The 18,657-nt window shown below is 33.1% G+C and overlaps 1 protein-coding gene across 1 annotated transcript; it reads left to right on the plus strand.

Annotated features, from left to right (window-relative positions):
* The first annotated feature begins 399 nt into the window (after positions 1-399).
* Positions 400-3,370, plus strand: LOC120090354 (uncharacterized). Its single transcript, XM_039047962.2, has 3 exons — positions 400-1,005; positions 1,315-1,509; positions 2,866-3,370. The coding sequence occupies exons 1-3, from the start codon at positions 481-483 to the stop codon at positions 3,166-3,168; spliced, it is 1,023 nt and encodes a 340-aa protein (XP_038903890.1). The 5' UTR covers positions 400-480; the 3' UTR covers positions 3,169-3,370.
* The last annotated feature ends 15,287 nt before the right edge of the window (positions 3,371-18,657 follow it).

Genomic DNA, 18,657 nt, shown 5'->3' on the forward strand with positions numbered 1-18,657 from the left:
GAAATTTTTCGTCTCGTTTGGTAACCATTTCATTTTTTTTTGTTTTTTGAAAATTAAGTCTATTTCCTCCTCAATTCTTACCATGATTTGCATCTTTATTAAATACAATAACTGAATTCTTAATCAAATTCTAAAAACAAAAACAATTTTTTAAAAGCTATTTTTTTTAGTTACTAAAATTTGGCTTGTTTTTTAAAGCATGAGTTGTAAGTAGATTACAAAAGAAGAATTTTGGAAGTGATACTAGTGTCTATAAACTTAATTTTTAAAAATAAAAACTCAAAAATCACATCCTTATCCGCTAAAGATCAAACAAAAATTAGACCCCAAACTTATGGGTTTTTTTTTTAAAAATTATTCTTTATTATTATTATTATTTGTACGTGTTATGTGCTAGTTACCCCAAAGGCGGGAAACAAAGCCCTAGAAGAAAAAGAGGCAAAATTCAAACATAGTCCGATCACAGAGGGGAAAAGAGATATGAAATCCGAAGCTAAGAGGAATTTTGATTTCGATCTCGAAGAAGACAACGATGAAGATTTCCTTTCAGCGGTGGCCGCAGCTGAAGCTGTTGCCCTAGCTAGTAAACGCAGGAAAATCCCCAATCATATCATCGATCCCCCCAAAAATGCTGTCGCGGAGGTTTCGGACAAAATTCCCCTCAATGCAGAAGCAGAAGGGATCTACATCGCCGCTTTGAAAGGAAACCCTATTCTCCTCTCTCAAATTTCTGGTTGGAAAGTCAATTCTGGCAACAAAGGATCCATTTCTGCAAATACTACTGCTCAATCGGAAGGTGGTGGTTCGTGTTTCAAATGCGGGAAATTAGGGCATTGGGCTAGAGATTGTGATGCTCCTGGAGGTGGAGGATCTTTCAGCGCTTCTGGAAATGATGCTTCTGTTGCGGAGAAAGCATGCCCCTGCGGATTGGGAGTCTGTTCAATACTAACTGCGAATACAGAGAGGAATCGCGGTCGAAAATTCTACAAATGTCCCGTCCGGCAGGTGATGAGGGAGGCTGTCTTCATCCTTTTTTTTCCCCTCCCCGTTTGATAGTATCATTTCTTGCTCTTTCCTAATTATCGCCGTTGTTGGAGTCATAATGTTGCCGCGAAAACTTGGGAAATGGATCAGTGATTTCGAGTTCTGATGAGCTCGTGTCTTTTTTCATCTGATTGATGTTGGGTTTTGTTAAAACTATATAAACATGTATTAAGATTCTTAAATCGTTTTCTGTACGCAATACCTATTGATCATCACACGGTTATATAGCATGCCCCTCCTTTCTTCTCATGTACATTGAATTGCTCTCAGGAAAATGGTGGCTGCGGATTCTTTGAGTGGTGTGACAGTGTCCCTGTAATGATGAATTATGGAAGCCAAAATCGTGCATCAAGCTCATCATTTTCAGATATTCAGTGCCCCTGTGGTGCTGGTTCTTGCATAATTCTGACAGCCAAAACAGGGGAAAATGTTGGGCAGCAATTCTATCGTTGTCCGTCATACCAGGTAATGTTTATAATACAAATGTTTATGCAGCAGTTTTTATTGTCTTGTGATGACGTAATTCTCAAAACTGTTTGTTCATGATTAGATTTCGGGTTGCTTAATTTTCAATGTCATATTAAGAATGTAATGGACTTTTTAATTATCCGACTGAACTGTGGGAAAGCTTCTGAAATGTATACGCATTTGATGCTTCATTCTTACTGATTGGAAGAAAATAAATTTTGTTCTAATCCTTGGCTAAATTTAGTGCTTCTTGTAGATTCGTCTCGTTCTTTCAAATTTAATTTAGGGTCCCAATTTTATGACTTTTCATCTTTAGTTCAATTGATTGTGCTGGAAGTTGAAAACTATAATTTATGGCCTTGAAGGTGGCCGAAATTATTGCAAGCAATTAGCTAGTCGCCAATTACTCTGCCTATTTATTAAATGAGTGATGTGTAAAAAGACGGGTGTTATATTTACAGTATATGAACTAAGGAAAGAAAGCAAACTTAAGGGAAAGGAACCAATGCATGTGTGGACAGCATATAATAAGAATGTGCTTAATGAAGTTACTGAGATGACTTATCAAGGAAAACACCATCATAGGCTCATATAATGCAATTTAAGCACAATCAAGAACAAGTTAATTTAATTCCAACTCTCCATACAAGTTAGTTGAAGAGAGTGTAAGGCCCGCAATCGTGAATACCTACTCTAGGAGAAGTAAAGAGAGGAATAACCACCAGAAAAAGTTATTCAGGGGACTTGGAGGTGATGCACGGTTGTTGGGCATGAGTGTGAGCGTAGGCCTTTAAGGGGTCAGGTTGTGTTTTGGGCTGGGGTATGGCGTCTTTTGTAATTGAACAGTGTTCTAAGGTTTGGGATAGTTTACCAACCCTCTTTAATTGGCTGGATTTGTGTTTTTGTTGTTTTTCAATTTTATCGTCGTTTCCTCAACTTATATTTCAATGAAAAAGTGAGGGAATACACATACAGAGAATAAGTGGATTATCGTTCATTACTTTTCCTCCCTGCCTTTTAGATGGTCGGGATGCTTCACTGATGACTCCTTGAAATGAGAAATTTCATGTTCATCTGGGTAGCACTTTGTCATGAAACCGTTCCAAGGTTTATCCTTCTATAATTATCTTATGTCCACCATGATCTAACCAGTTCCAGCACCTCTTCAAATTTGTACTTGTGTGGTAATTGTAATTTCTGTCACCTCCCTCACTTGGATGAATCTCAACATCATCTGAATTCTGAACACATTTATCTGAAAATGTTATGATGCTTGCAAGTTGCATAAGTTGTACAGTGGATTGATTTCCATGTTGTAATCCCTCGTCAGTTGAACTCAAATCTGTTCTGCAGGCGACCTGCGGGTTTTTCCAGTGGTGCAAGGAGCCTTCCATGGCAACCAAGAATCAAGTGAGTGCTTCTAAGGTCTACAGTAACACAAGCGACGCGAGCAAAAGCGTTGCTGTGACTGTGAGAACTGGTTCTTCCAGTTCCTGTTATAAATGTGGGGGTGAAGGGCATTGGGCTAGAGACTGCTCACAATCGCTCGCATCACCAAATCCTCCTGAGTTTGGCAGAAGTCAATCTTCTTCACTGGGAACCTGTTTCAAATGTGGTAAGCCTGGTCATTGGGCAAGGGACTGCGCTAATCGTTAATAATAGGTACTGACCCTCTGGCTGCTTCTGCAATAGGCTGTTTCAAGGTTCTTATCAGTTGTTTAATCTTGTAAATTCTCCAGGATAAGTCATCTGACATTTCTGCTTATTTGGTGATCTCCGTTTTTGAAGTTCACATTTACTCACATTTGAGTGGATGATGTGGATATGGGTTATAGCTAAGAATTGGGATTTTCTTCAATCTTTATTTTGCGTAGTTCCCTAATTTAAAGGAATTCAGAGTTTAGTGTACCGAGTTATTTACTTAGAAGAAAATACTCATTTTTTCTTTTTAAATTTTGATACAAAATTTGATTAAATCAGTAATACAATACATAAAATAGTAATTTTGCTATTTATTTTTATTGGAAAGCAGTAAAATTTCACGTATCGAGTCTCTAAAATTTGAAATTTTATCATTTGATCGTCATTGATTATTTACTTATTTGTTTCGAAAGATCGTTACTCATCATAGACTTGTATCATGAGTAATGCTAATGGGATTAAAATCCAAATTAAGATTATTTTAGTGGCATATATGTTGAAAGAACTATTTGGTCTGCGGATAAGTGTAACTGTGCCGGGAAGAAGATACAGAAGCTTGGTGAGGGGTTGAGCGTACGGATCTTCATCGGGGCATCGTTAAAATGGGTGAGTTATTTTAATATTGTCCTTCATTTAATTATGTAGTCTCAACATTTAATTTTGGGTAGTTGGAAATATAGTAATTAGTGATAGATCATACACTTAATTATTATAATTCTTTAAAAATGTTGCTATACACTTAATTATTATCTTTAAAAGTTGTCACACCCCGTTCCAAGTTACTCTCTTAATCTAAAAGAGAATGTGACAATAGCAGTTACCAGCCCTTTCACGACACTTGCTGTCTAACCTATAACCTTAACCTGCTTAGAAATCCATGGAATTCATAAATAATAGTTTAAGATACTTAATCTCAGATAACATAACTAGGGTTAAGCACACAACATATTTACATCATTAACAGATACAGAGTTTAGTGGGTCCCAACACTTAGCCCTTGTTCCTAACATGAACAACACTTAGGTACAGACATTTACAAGTAAACACCTAAAACTTCTCTTTAAACTGAAGTCTTTGAGTGGCAGAGTAGTAGTGCAGTTAACCTTTGAGAAATTGACCACTACTTGGGAAGGAGAAAACATTTAAAACGAGTAAGCTACTAGCCCAATGAGCAAACATCATGCTTTGAACTGAAAATTGCCAAACAAACTCATACTTAAATCTTTTAAACATAACATAGCTTAAAACATAACTTAACATGATCTTTAGTTGAGAGAGAACCCTTTTGCTCAATCCCTCGACGACAAACTTTAGTTAGTGTGAAGTATTCTCAACACAACCAATGTCAACTCTACCTACGTGCACATGGTAACAATTAAGTATCGTCATACCTTAGGTGCTACTGCTTAGATACCTTCTCAAGTCTTTCAGTATCGAGCTTAACTTAATCAACATAAAACTTATTCATTAAAAACATGTACCCTTGAAAGCATAGTATCATAAAACATAAGCTTAACATCTTTAACATATAAACATGATTTCTAAGGCATGCTTCATGAGCATTAAGAGCATAAATACTCAAACATGCTTTAATGAACTTCTTAAAGATAGGCATATGTTAACAGAGCTAGTTTGCTTGGTAACATTCTTTAAAAATAAGCTAGCATGAGCTTGAACTTTAAGACATGAATTTACTAAAACATTTGGAAACTACTTAATCTTTGTAACACACAGTCTTGGGCATTCTTCCTAGGGTTAATAAGCATTTTCTATTGGTGTTAATCTTGTGGACATGAACAACATGTTTAGCCAATGCTTATGGCCTCCTTGTGAGACTATCTCATATAAACTAGCTTAACACTTAACTTAAAACTTCACATCCCAGCTCAATGCATACCTCCCTTATGCGTTCAACACTTAGAAAATCCTTGGGTGATGGCACTAGCCTATGCGACCAACAATCATTAGCTCATGTGCCAATGCATGCCCCATGCGTTCACTCAACCACACACCAATACACACTCAACGCAACCTTGCGTTTAGCGTCTCGCACATCTTCTTGCACAACCTCGCTCGCAACCTGCCGCACAGCCTATCGCCCACACAGCATCCTCCCTTGTGCTCACGGCTTCAGCATACGCCTGCACGGTCTAACGCATACCAGTGCATCCTTACATTCAACTTGCCCTTCGCACGTGCCTGCAGCCTGCTTGGGTTGAGCTGCTTGCTCACTCAACGGTTGTAGCTGCCTGCTTGTTTAACAAAAATTCCAGATTAAACTTTGAGCTCAAATAACTAATTTTTCAGATTTTTTCTTGGATTCCTTCTACAAATTTGCTTAAAAACATCTTAACTTGCTTACCTTAAAATTTGGGCTCTAAATTCCTTTTGGTTTGGTTGGAAGCCTTCAATCTTCACCACTGGCCCAGATTCATTGGGAGCTGACCTTCTTGAAGATTCCTTCAGATTTTAACTTGAATCCATAGGATCTTCCAACAGCCTTATTGCTTCAACTACACTCAACACACATTTGAATGGCTCTGGAGTCACCTCTTTTGCATGAGTAAACTATTCAAATCGAGCTCTTGAACCGAGGCTTCATTTTTATACTAAAATCTACATGCCTTTCTTTCAATCTCAGGTTGCCAGCTTACCTACTAAGTGGGTTTAACTTCCCTAATCTTGACAGCTGGCCCATTAAGGGCGTTGTTTAAGCTGAGAACTCTTTAATCATCAACGCAAGCCCTATTCTTCAACACTTAACAATGCATGGCAACCTTCAACACATACACCAATTAGTTAGCACATGCCTCGGCGCATCCTGCCCCTATTACTCGAGCCAGTGACCATCACATGATCCTGTTTGCCCTCACCACACATCTAGCCAGCGCACACAACATCTCTTTACGCCATTGCCTAGCTCAGTAGCTAGCACATGGCCTTAGCCTTGCCAATCATGGCCACTTCCTTCCATCTTATGTGCCAACACCTCCTCAACTAACACATTCAGCAACCTCTTGTTATGTCGTGCCCATCCTTGCCCATAATACGCTCAACTAACCTCAAGATGCAAGGTTGTCGCACACCTAAGTAACGCATCAAGGCTTCCAACGCAAGACTGCTATACTTAGCTAAATTTTCCTTACTAGGTGTCTCTGGCATGCTACCTAAGAGCCTTATTTCTCAACACTTAGAAATTTTTTTCCTTATTCTTTTATCATCCTCAAGCTTTTTCCTACAAACATTTCATTAACTTATACTTAATCTTACTTAACATATTATGAACATACTTAAATAGGGAAAATAGAATTCAGGCTTTACAAAAGTGCTACCAAATTCAATTACTCTTTCAATTTTTAATCTTTTTTTTTTCATATTTCTGTAAACTTCTCATAACATGTATTATTAATTTAATAATTTTAAAATTGTAGATGTAACTTTTCCATCATAAATTTATAAAAACTTCAAAGATCTTGTGAAAACATCAATAGGTAGTCAAGACATGCTTTTGATAAATGTTGTCGTGAAGAATACTATTTATTCTGCATTTATTGCAAGCAGATTACAACAATCTTCTCATCGGAATACAATGACTAATTTTAGTTGAACAAGAATAACAAACTATATATTTGGATTTAACATATAAATAGTATTCTTCACGACAACATTTATCAAAAGCATGTCTTGACTACCTATTGATGTTTTCACAAGATCTTTGAAGTTTTTATAAATTTATGATGGAAAAGTTACATCTACAATTTTAAAATTATTAAATTAATAATACATGTTATGAGAAGTTTACAGAAATTTATTGCAAGCAGATTACAACAATCTTCTCATCGGAATACAATGACTAATTTTAGTTGAACAAGAATAACAAACTATATATTTGGATTTAACATAGCTTTTGAATACTTGTTTTCAACTAAATTCAATGTCAAAATAAAGAAATAAAGAAGAGAACTCTTTGAATTTGAATGAGATTCCAAATGAAAAAAAGAGTTGTTATATGTGAAGGAATGAAACTCCAAGTGAAAACTTGTAAATGCACGTAACAATGTAATTCAACTTGAAAAACTCGAAAAAATAGATAAATTATAGAAGAACAGAATAAATATTTATAAATTACAACATGCTTCTAGGGAAAAGGATGATGAGAGTAACTAACACTTGAACACTTTTCTTCTCGTAATTCCTCTCCTCGAAACGGAACAACATGAATGTAAGATCTCCCTTGAATTGGAAAATGCCTCTCACGAACAAACGAGTCATGAACTGGAGTACCACCACCTGGTTTTCTTGTTATTCTCGGAACAAAAATCAAGAATATGTGGACTTCTTGATTTGGTAGCGAGAGATTTATGTGAGAGAAGTTTGGGGAAAAGATCAAAATACATAGAGAAGTTTCTTTTTTGCTTGTCTGTGATTCGATGGAAAATTATGAAAAAAAAATAATTTTTTTTTTTCAATGTGAGAGTGAATTGGTTGGGGAGGGAGTTAAAACTCCCTTCCACCAACTCACAGTAACTCCCAATGGGAGTTATTATTTTAAATTTTAATAATCTATATATTAAACCAAAATTTAGTAGATAATTAAATAAATAAATAATAGTTAATTAATGATTAACTAAGTATAAACTAAATATATTATTTAATTTAATTTGAATCATATTTAGACAACTTCCTCTCACATGACTTATAATTTTAATATGAATCTCATTCATATTAATTATAACATATAGTTTTAATATGAATTTCGTTTATATTAATTGTGATCTATAGTTTTAATACGTATTTCATTCATATTAATTATAACTTATAATTTTAATATCAATCTTATTCATATAATTAATATTTGAATTTTATTCAAATATTTATTTTTCACGTACTATAAAATATAATTTTGAATCTTATTAAAAATTAACCATATGTTAAAATGTATCTAAACAACAACAACAACATGCATCATAGGAAAACCATGTTCATGCTTCATATTTAGTATAAATGTTATATTATATTATTGCATGATATAATATAAGCATGCTCATGCATGATAGCATGTTTATCATTTTCATTAGTATTAATAGAAGAGTATTAATGAAAAGACATGATTATGTATCATATTTAAATATAAATGTTATATCTAAAGTTTAGGTTAATTCTTAAAGTATGCACATGCATGATTATAAAATATATGTTAGATTATATGTTTTAATGTTATATTATATCGTTTTTCATTATCGTTCATATAAGAATTATATTATGTATGTTAATAAATAGGATATGCATGAAATATGGTTTTATTAATTTGTTTATAATTGTCATATTCAGTTAATAGATGCATATGTTTTGATTACATGTTAGCATAATGCGATTAGGATCAGAGTAATGAATTATTTTAAATAGTTTAAAACTTAACTAATTAATCTTCAAGTTTTATTTTTAATGGGATTAGATTTAAATAAATATTTTATTTTTCTTTTGATAGGATTAAAATGAGAAAATAAAATATTAAATTTATAAAAAATTTGCCTATAAGGGACCTTTGTCTAAGGAATGTTCTGTCTAGGATCGAGGTATTTAAGTTGAGGAAACAGAACATTCATACTTGGGAACCCGATTTGGAAGGTGAATTAGTAAAAAATTTTACAAGTATGCAATAGATAATTAGAATTGTTAAAGTGTTTAGGTCCCGTTTGGTAACCATTTGATCTTTTATTTTTTTGTTTTTGAAAACTGAACGTATAGACACTACTTCTACCTACAAATTTTTTTTCTTTCTATTTTTTACCAATGATTTAAAAAACTAGGTCAAATTGAAAACTAAAAAAAGTAGTTCAAATTTTTTTTTTTTTTTTTTTTTTTGAAATTTGGCTAAGAATTTAACCATAAGAAAAATACAAATCATTATAACAAATAGGGAAGAAATAAGCTTAATTTTCAAATACCCAAATCAAAAAACAAAGTGGCTACTAAATGGGGTCTTAATAATTGATAATCATACATTGTTAAACTATCTAATATGAGAGTTATATTGGGCGAATTTAACAAAATGTGGATAGTTTTCTAAACCTGATTTACCTAAATATGAAGAGATCTTTTTAAATATATACAAAATATTTAAAAATATTTACACTTTATAGCAAAAAGTTTCAAAAGTATAGCACTTTTGGATTTTTTTTTTTTTTTTGCTATAAAGTGTAAATATTTTTGGGATTTTTCTATGGTGTCTTTTTAAATATAAAAAAAATATAAAAATATTTACACTTTATAGCAAAAAGTCCAACAAAAAGTTCCATAAGTACAAAGTACTTTTGGACTTTTTGCTATAAAGTGTAAATATTTTTGGGATATAAGAATTTCCCAAATATGAACCCTCATTTTTAAAAGATTTAGTAGGAGGAAAAAGATATATATGATATGCCATTTTATTTTCACGTTCTATGAAGTTCACACGGTGAGATCTATGCTCAGCCTTGTGGTACCCCTACTTGTGTCCCCCTTTAGAAGTATTTGCATAGTAAATATCAAGGTAAATGAAAAAAGTGTTTATAGTAAGAGGGAGAGGGACGTGTGTCAACACATCTTATGATCTCCTTTATTGGTTTGCAAGTGAGATTTAGTACTCAGCCTTGTGACACCTATACTTGTGTACTCCTTCGAAAGGTGTTTGCATGGAATCGATCTCAAACTCCAACAATGGATAGGGTCGTTTTATTTTTCCTCAAACAAATTTTTTCTTTCGGTTGGCTCATTGGGACAAAACTCTGGGATAAAAAATAGAGGATCACACCTACGAGATATTGTTAAGAAAATTAATGTTTTTTTGACCAAATCAATGTTAACTAATTGTTATTGTCATATGAATAAAAGCTATTATGGTATAACAATTGGTTGAGAATGTCTCAATAAATGACTACCTTTTTGTGGCCTTTATTCTAAATAATTAGATTATCATGGCAATAGAAATTTTAGATTAATATGAATAAGATTTATATTAAATTTATTGGGTTCATTTTAATTTCTATGTTGAATTAAAATGGATAAAAAATTGCATATAGTCAAATAACTTGTTTTATATAGTTTAAGGTTATGTCATTTTCTCTCGGAAGTTTTAATTTTTAATTATCGATATAAGTCAAAAGGTTTGATAAATAAGTTACACTAGGAAAAATGTCATTAACACATAATGACAGTGTAATCTTAAATTTATATTTCACTTAGCATGAAGTATTCATAAATTATAAATGAAGTGAGAGTTTACTTTTATCATCTATATAACGTGTGATGTATCTGGATAAGAAGATAAAGTCATGACAAAAACATATTATATGTTGGAGTCATGAGAAGCTAAATGACCTCAAACGTTAAGTATTATTTGAGCCAAGAAAAATTTGAGTGATTAGAGCCAATAAGAAAAAAGTTTTAAAATTAGCCTGGGATGTCACATGATAAGGAATTTTAGAAATACCTAAAAAAGGAAGAAATATAAGAATAAGTAAATTTAATTTACTAAATTCTTGATGGGGTATAAAGATCCACACCTTGATAGTTCAATAAGGATTCAATGTCAAAAGTTTTTTTTTTTTCATTACAATTAAATTATGTTTCTTGACAAATACTTAAGTTAGTAAAATAGCTTCTACTAGTTGGCAACAGAAAGTTCATCTCAATTACAGTAGTGACAGACATTAAAATGTCATTTATTCATGCTAAATATGATTTTTTTTTTATCACCATAAGAAAAATTCAATTTTACGTACTTTATTACTAAATAATTCATAAAGTATGAATAATTTTTAGTGATAAGACATGTTTTTAAAAGTTGTTTGAAAATATGTTCAACTTTAAATAAATACGTTCTTACGTGTGTTAAAATTATGTGTATTAAAAGTGAACACATTTGAATATTAAACTCAGAGAGTAAGATTAATGAATCCAGGGAGACAATTTTTTTTTATCCTAAAAAGATACTTGTCTTTGGCAGTTAAATGACAATTATAGGTAATTGTCTAAGAGTTAGAGTTAAATTACTATTATTTATCACAATTGTTTTTCATGCAAGAGTGTCATCGAACCTTATTAAGGTTACCTGGCCAAAGAATCTGTTGAACTTACGCATTTTGACCCAGGTGGTCTAGTGACTGAAAGAGTAACTCTGACATCATAAATTTGAAATTAATATGATTAATAAGTATTTATGAAAGAAAGTATCTTAATAGAATTCAACTTAAGTCTTATTCTTTTTGAAGTGTCCAAAAGAAATTAGACTAAAGTTTAAGTCATTTAGACAAGTCTAATACAACATTATGATCAAATCATAATGATTAGACTAGGAATTTTTAACTATGCCTTATTGATAGAGATGAGATAAAATCTCAATTTCAAGCATTAGGTACAATTTGGATGAAATTGTTCCATAAATGGAGAAATTTGGCATTGTTAAACTTAGTACATATTAAGTATTTTGTTAAACATATTCATTACACTAATGACATACTTCATTAAGGGCATGCAATAGAGATTGCAATTTTTAATATTTCTTCCTCCAAAAATATTTGAGAAAAAATTTTAGATTATTTCAGTATTTGGATAAGTTGAGATACTTGTTTCAAAAAAAAAAAAAAAAAAAAAAACCTCTTAATAAATATGCTTGGCAAAACAAATGTTCGAAAATACAACTAAGTGTAGGTAGTCCTTAAGGAGTTATGAAATGACTTTTTGTACACTCTAAAATAAAATAATGTATTTATATAACAAATACTGATCGCTTAATGCTACAAACCTGTAGAAAGGTTAGTGTTGATGAATTAGTTCTAAGTAAAGTCACTTAATAGTTAAAAAGTATTGTTAACCATTTATTTTCATTTGAAAGTCAAATTCTAATTGTCAACTAGATAAGCCTTTATCGTAATGAAAGCGTTATGAGATAACTCAACATTTACAAAGACTTACTGGGTATAATGTATGCCCTAGGTTATTGTATTAGTGTACATTATTGTATTGTAATTGTTATATTTACTCTTTTGTAAACCCCACTAGCTTTAACAAGTGAGAGATAAAGGGGGATTGTGCCCTAAATCTCGTAGTTTGTAATGTATAAACGAAATTCATTTATTTAATAAAATAAAAAGTTTTTTTTTGTTGACATTTAAACTTGTGGATCTCGATCCATTAAACTAAGATTTGAGGTTATAACTTAAACATGTATATGGTTGACAGGAAAATGAATCATGTTTAAGTAATAATATAAATAGTTTGTAATTATAGATAAGATTGGATGTTTTAACCTGGTGATACTACGGATACGACTCAATTTGTAATTGTTACAATAGTTGTAAAGTGTTACAAATAATTTGATTCTAATCTTTCATGTGGAGACATGCGAGTAGGCGTATCCTAAACAAAGAGTTTGTATAAAACCAGAAAACGAAATTATTAGTCTCTATTTATAGAGCCATTAATTGAAGAGATTAACATTTCAATAGGGCATAGGTGACTCGACTTTAATCTTGGGTGAGTTGTGAACTCTTATCTATGAGGACAATTCTTTAATCTGTATGGGTGAGATTGGACAGGTTCTCGACTCAATAAGCTTACTATTTTGGGGATTTGTCCGAGTAGGGAACTGAAAACATAGCTACACAAGATGGAATTAAAACTCTTTCCCATTTTTAAGTTAAGTAGATGAATTGTTCCTAAATGGCTGATTCTGGCTCTTGAACATTGAGACCTCAAGCTCTCATTGGTTCGAGAGGGATTATTTTATAGTTGGACTATAAACTCTTTATTCATTAGAAGGATCAGTGGTACTTAAAAAGTTAAATGTAACTATAAGGGTGAAATGGTAATTTGACCTAGCTGTATTTACGAGCGATTCATCTAAGTTTATTAAAAATTAATTATATATAAAAAATTTAACAAAAGACTTGATAAATTTATTAACTAGATTTATCTAAGTAATAAACCTTATATTTGTAAATACTTAGTGTGAGATATTGATATATATGATATGTCGGGTTCTCCCGCGTTCTCGGGTAATTCACATGGTGAAATTCATGTTTTGCCTCGAGATGCCTTGATGCGTTTCCTATGGATGGTGTTACAAGGGCCAATATCAAGGTGAATTACAAAAAGTATTTATAGTAAGTGGAAGAGGGACGTATGTCAACATATCCTGCGGTCTCCATCATTTGGTTAAGAATGTCTCAATTCATTGAAGGAGTAACTGATCGTCCTACGGTGACTTTTATTCTAAATCATTGAGGTATTGTTGCAAAATGAATGATTAAGGTTCATTACCTTTTTGCTAAAAGTGATTGGATTTTCTTTTAAGAGTTATACAAGATTTATAATATAAATATTTTTGTTTGGTTTCAGCAAATATGTCAAATTAAATTATTTCTTTATTAGCTTCCTTAAAGTTAACTGCTACAAACTATACAATATGGAATACTTTAATTAATACAAAGTTAGTGGAATACTTTAATAACAAAGTTAGTGGTTAATGATTTAGAGTATATCTTATATGAGTGTCAAAGTCCCTTGGTCCAAATGCCAATGAAATGCTTGTAAGATTTATGACAAGTGAAGAAAGGTTAATTAACAAGTCTGAATCCACATCTTGATAAGCATACCTGATGTCTTGGCTAAGATGCTTGAGCTTTTGCATACTGCTCATGGGATGATGGAATCTTTGCATGAGGTGCTCAAGCTCATTCACAATGCAGGATTGTAAGAGGGAACATCTGTTCAAGACATGTTTTCGGTATGATGGTCAATGTCATTTTTACTAAAATGAATGGAGTTATCGTAGAAGAGTTGATAGCTTGTAGAAATACAAGTTATTGTAGCCTTTTACTTAGAATTATGAGGGCTGATGAGCAGAATATGCATTGATATTGATAAGGATTCATGTGGAAAAATGAACTTGTGTCGATCAGCATTGAAAATCTTCGCTAACCCTATATTATACGTTATCTTGCGTCGAAATGTCTATTTTGGTAGTTATCGCAAGCGATTGCATGTGTTGATCTTCATGAAGACAAGTTCGTCGCATAGAATGCTATAACTACAGAGTAATAGTTGTGATAAAGGATGATCATAAAGTAGGTAGGATGCGTTGACACTTTAGAAGAAAAAATCATGATGCATGCCTCGGGAGTGTCAAAGAGATAAGGTCATGATGACATTTCACTCACCGCAACAAGGATGACAGTGATTCAGAGTGGGATTACTAATGTTGTCGGCATTTCAACTCTATAAATAGAGCCCTGGAGCTCAAATTATAATCTTCCGAGTCTCTGCCTTAGGTAGATTCTTGTGATCACAGATGAGAGCATGAGCAGACAGTCTTTGAAAATTCTTCATTCCCACAACCCTTTCCAAGTGATGACTGGAGCTTCACCGGAGATAGAGCTCGAGAGAGACTACTCCACCACCTATTCATGGCACCACCGGCCGCCTTGACATACATCTGATGGAAACAAGAGATTGCCTACATCTAGCCCTCCATTTATCTTCTTACTTTTGTATTGTATTACATTTTGGCTTAAGACATTAATAAAATTTGTAATCAATGGATTTTTTTAGTTCCTTCAATACCATGTTCATCATCTTCTTCTACTTTATCATCTTTCACTTTCATTACAATGAGTTAAGTGTAGATTGCTAGAGTTATCACATATTCAATCATGTGGCCTAGAGATAGGACGCATGTAGCGAACCATTAAGAGGTGTGTGTTGCGTGAATATAGTGAGTCAATCCTTTTTGCTTAGTGCGAGGCTATCGCAATACTTGTCTATAAGCTGAGTGACTATAACCAACTACCCGAGAGGGTAAGTAGTGAAACTCGCTAAGTAAAGTAAGCAGCGTTCCTAGAGATAGGAATAATTTTATGCTCAACACAACCATGCATTATAGAGATATAAGTATACGGCTGACCACCGAGAGGTGTGCGATGTGCAGCGAGTTGGGATTACCCTTGCGATCAACTTAACAACCTGGTGAAATTTTATCCCCCAACCCTATTCCTCCATGCATGTCATTACACATTAACAGTTGTCGGACCGTCGGAGCGTGACTTCTTTGGGAAAAAGAACTCGAATAACTTCGTTTTTCTGAAGGAGTCGTCATTTTCTATCAGGAACACTATGTCATTTACAACTCCGGCATATTTCGGATGCCTGTCTTCGACCCTGGATTCACCAGGAACTTTGGTCAGATTTGCACTTGGGTTTGACTAAAGAAAACTAAGTGTTAATTCTCATAAGCATTATTATTTCATCGCATGAACAAAATGCATCAAGAGTCTTTGACTGACAAGAAGAAAGCCAAAATAGGTAAATCTGATTTACTTGTTTTTGAAACATTCTTAGTAGAGAATGATGATTCTGCGTGGATACTTGATTCAGGAACTACTAATTATGTTTGTTCTTCATTTCAAGAATTCGATTCCAGGAAATAGTTAAAGGTTGGATAGATGACAATGAAAGTAGAGACTAGGGAAGTTGTCTCAATTATTGCTGTAAGGAATGTGAAGTTATTTTTTAACAGAATCTGTTATTTGTTATTGGATAAATTTATTTGGTTCCTAAAATTAAGAGGAACCTTATTTTAGTTTCTTGCCTGGTTGAACATTTTTTAATATTTCATTTCTCACCAATAAAGCATTTATTTCAAGAAATGGATTTAAGATATGTTCAACTAGTTTAAAATGTAACTTGTATGTGCTAAGACCATTAGCATATAAATCACTTCTTAATACTGAAATGTTCAAGATAACAAATTCAAAGACTAAAAGACAAAAAGTTTCTCCTGAAAATGATACCTATCTTTGGTATCTAAGTCATACTAATCTCAATAGGATCGAGAGATTGGTAAAGATTGGACTTGCAAGTGAATTGGAAATTGACAATGTACCAGTATGTGAATCACGCCTTGAAGACAAAATGACTAAAAGACTTTTATATTTCATCTCTTTTATAGATGATTAGTCAAGGTATGATTATCTTACCTAATGCATAGAGATGTTCAAAATGTTGGGATTGATGTCCTAATTCTCCCGGTGGTCTCGTAGTTTGTAAACACTTTGTAAACATATTGTTATTAATAAAATAAGTGTTATTTTATAAGCATTTACTCAATCTAATAAACTAAGATCCAAGGTTATTTTAGGTAACTTAAGCATGTATGTGGAGACATACAAATGGATCATGCCTTAAGTAAAATCTAAATGGTCTGTAGTATAAGAATAAATGAGGGATACCTTATCTTGGTGACACTACGATACGACCCGCTTTATAGATATTACAAGTGTTGTAAAGTGCTACAAATGGTCTGATCCTGACCATTCATGTGAAGGCATGCGAGCAAGGGTATCCTATACAAAGAGTTTGTATAAGACCGGACCACGAGATTATTAGTCTCTTTATATAATGTCCTTGATAATTGAGATTTATATTTCACTAGCATGACCATAGATGACATGACCTTAATTCTGAGTGAGTTGGGAACTCCTGCTTATGAGGGTGGTCCTTTGATTTGTATGGTTAAGAGTGGCCAGATTGCTAACTCAACAAGCCTACCATTTTGGGGATTCATCTGATTGAGGAGCTGGGAACTCAGCTACACAAGACGGAATTCACTCCTTCCCCGAAGCAGGAGTAAGTAGATAAATTGCTCCCTTAAGAGCTGATTCCGAGTCTTGAACATAGTGGCCACACCCTCTCTTGGGAAGAGAGAACTTAGTCATAGTAGGACTATGACTTATTGTTCATTAGAGGAATCAGTGGTACTTAATGAGTTAGATGTAACTGTAGGGGCAAAACAGTAAATTGGCCCAACTGTACTTACGACCAATTTGTGAAGGGTCATTGCACTGTTGCTTGGTTATATCCAATGGACACACAAATATATCTGTAGTGCGAAGAGTGCAATTGTCGGTCTTTAGTGGAGTGATAACAGTTAACAGATGGTGGATCTCGTGATTAAAGAGTTTAGACAGTTATTCACGTACCGTTGGAACTTCAAGCTACAGGTTCATAAAGTCCCCTTGGTAGCTCAATGGATTCAAGTTGAGAATCGGATTTTGGGTTAGTTTGAAGTATTCAAATTAACAAGAGGAAATTTAATTATATGTGATATAATTAAATTAATTCAATTATATGTGACATAATTGATTTGATGTATTAAATACATTAATTGGATGAATTAATATAAATATGATTTATATTAAATACCATAAAATAGAAAGAGAACTATAGTTTATACTTTTCATATGATGAAATATTAAAACTATAGGTTATAAATATAATATGATAAATTGGTTATTGTATTTATTTATAATATATTAATTATGCGATAATTAATTAATCTTTTTCTTTAATAACCAAATGGAGTGGGAGGTTATTGGAAGTTTTATGGTAACTGTGAGATAAAAGGAAAATGGTTTTCCAAAAATTAGGTTGATGTATTCATTCGGATTGATCTCACAAAAAGGCTATCAAGTAAAAGTGTTTTACTAAACGATAGCATAGAGAGACTACATGATCGAGTTCCGAGTTTACTATACGATTGTTACTCGTTTACTCGTTGCTACACGATTGATTAGTAAATCTATACGGTAGACTTCTTCTTACTAAATGATCGAGTATCTAGTCTATACGATAGACTTCATACATCTCCCATTTACTCAATCGTCTACCTTCTTCATTCCTCTATCCAAAGTCACACAAAGCCCACAACTTCTGGATTCTCACACCGAGAATACCAGGGTAACTGTGGTGGTGTTCTAGTTCCGTTCGAGGTTCGAGGTTCAAGTTGAACTCGATTGTGATCGAGGTTCATCCAGACATTCATTGAGATCGTGTTCTGAACGTTGTGTTTGAGTTCGTGCTGTTGAACCAGTTGCTGAATGATCAAGGATACTTGAAGAAAAGTTCTTCAAAGGTTTGCGTACTCTATCCCTTGTTCATTCTTTTAAAGAAGCATACTGTAATTTATAGTTGATGCATAATCATTTCCGTTTAGATTGTAATTGTTTGAGTTCTTTAACAATGAATTTTGGAACGATCCGCTTCCGCTCACTGGATTTCTATATTTAGATTTCCTTCACAAAAAATCCATAGGGTCGGAGCCCTACAGGGATCTTCCCTGAATGGGGTGGGGAATCCCCAAATACATGGGGAATAGGGAAAGGAGTGGAGATTTTTTCCCCGTTTGTAATTTGGGCCAGGGACAGGGAATATATTCCCCGACCTCGCCCTGTGTCCCCACCCCGTCGCGACTTTTGTATATAACTTTTAAATTTATAATATATATATATATATAATATTAATATTGTAGACTTTGTTAGAATAATTATGGAGGTTTTAATTATTTAAGTTTGAGACTTTATTACTTTAATTCCTTAGATGTTGTAATATTTAAGATAGGATGTTCTA

The sequence above is a fragment of the Benincasa hispida genome, chromosome 1 (assembly GCF_027475165.1).
Source record: "Benincasa hispida cultivar pf3 chromosome 1, pf3_genome.v1.1, whole genome shotgun sequence".
Taxonomy (NCBI): domain Eukaryota; kingdom Viridiplantae; phylum Streptophyta; class Magnoliopsida; order Cucurbitales; family Cucurbitaceae; genus Benincasa; species Benincasa hispida.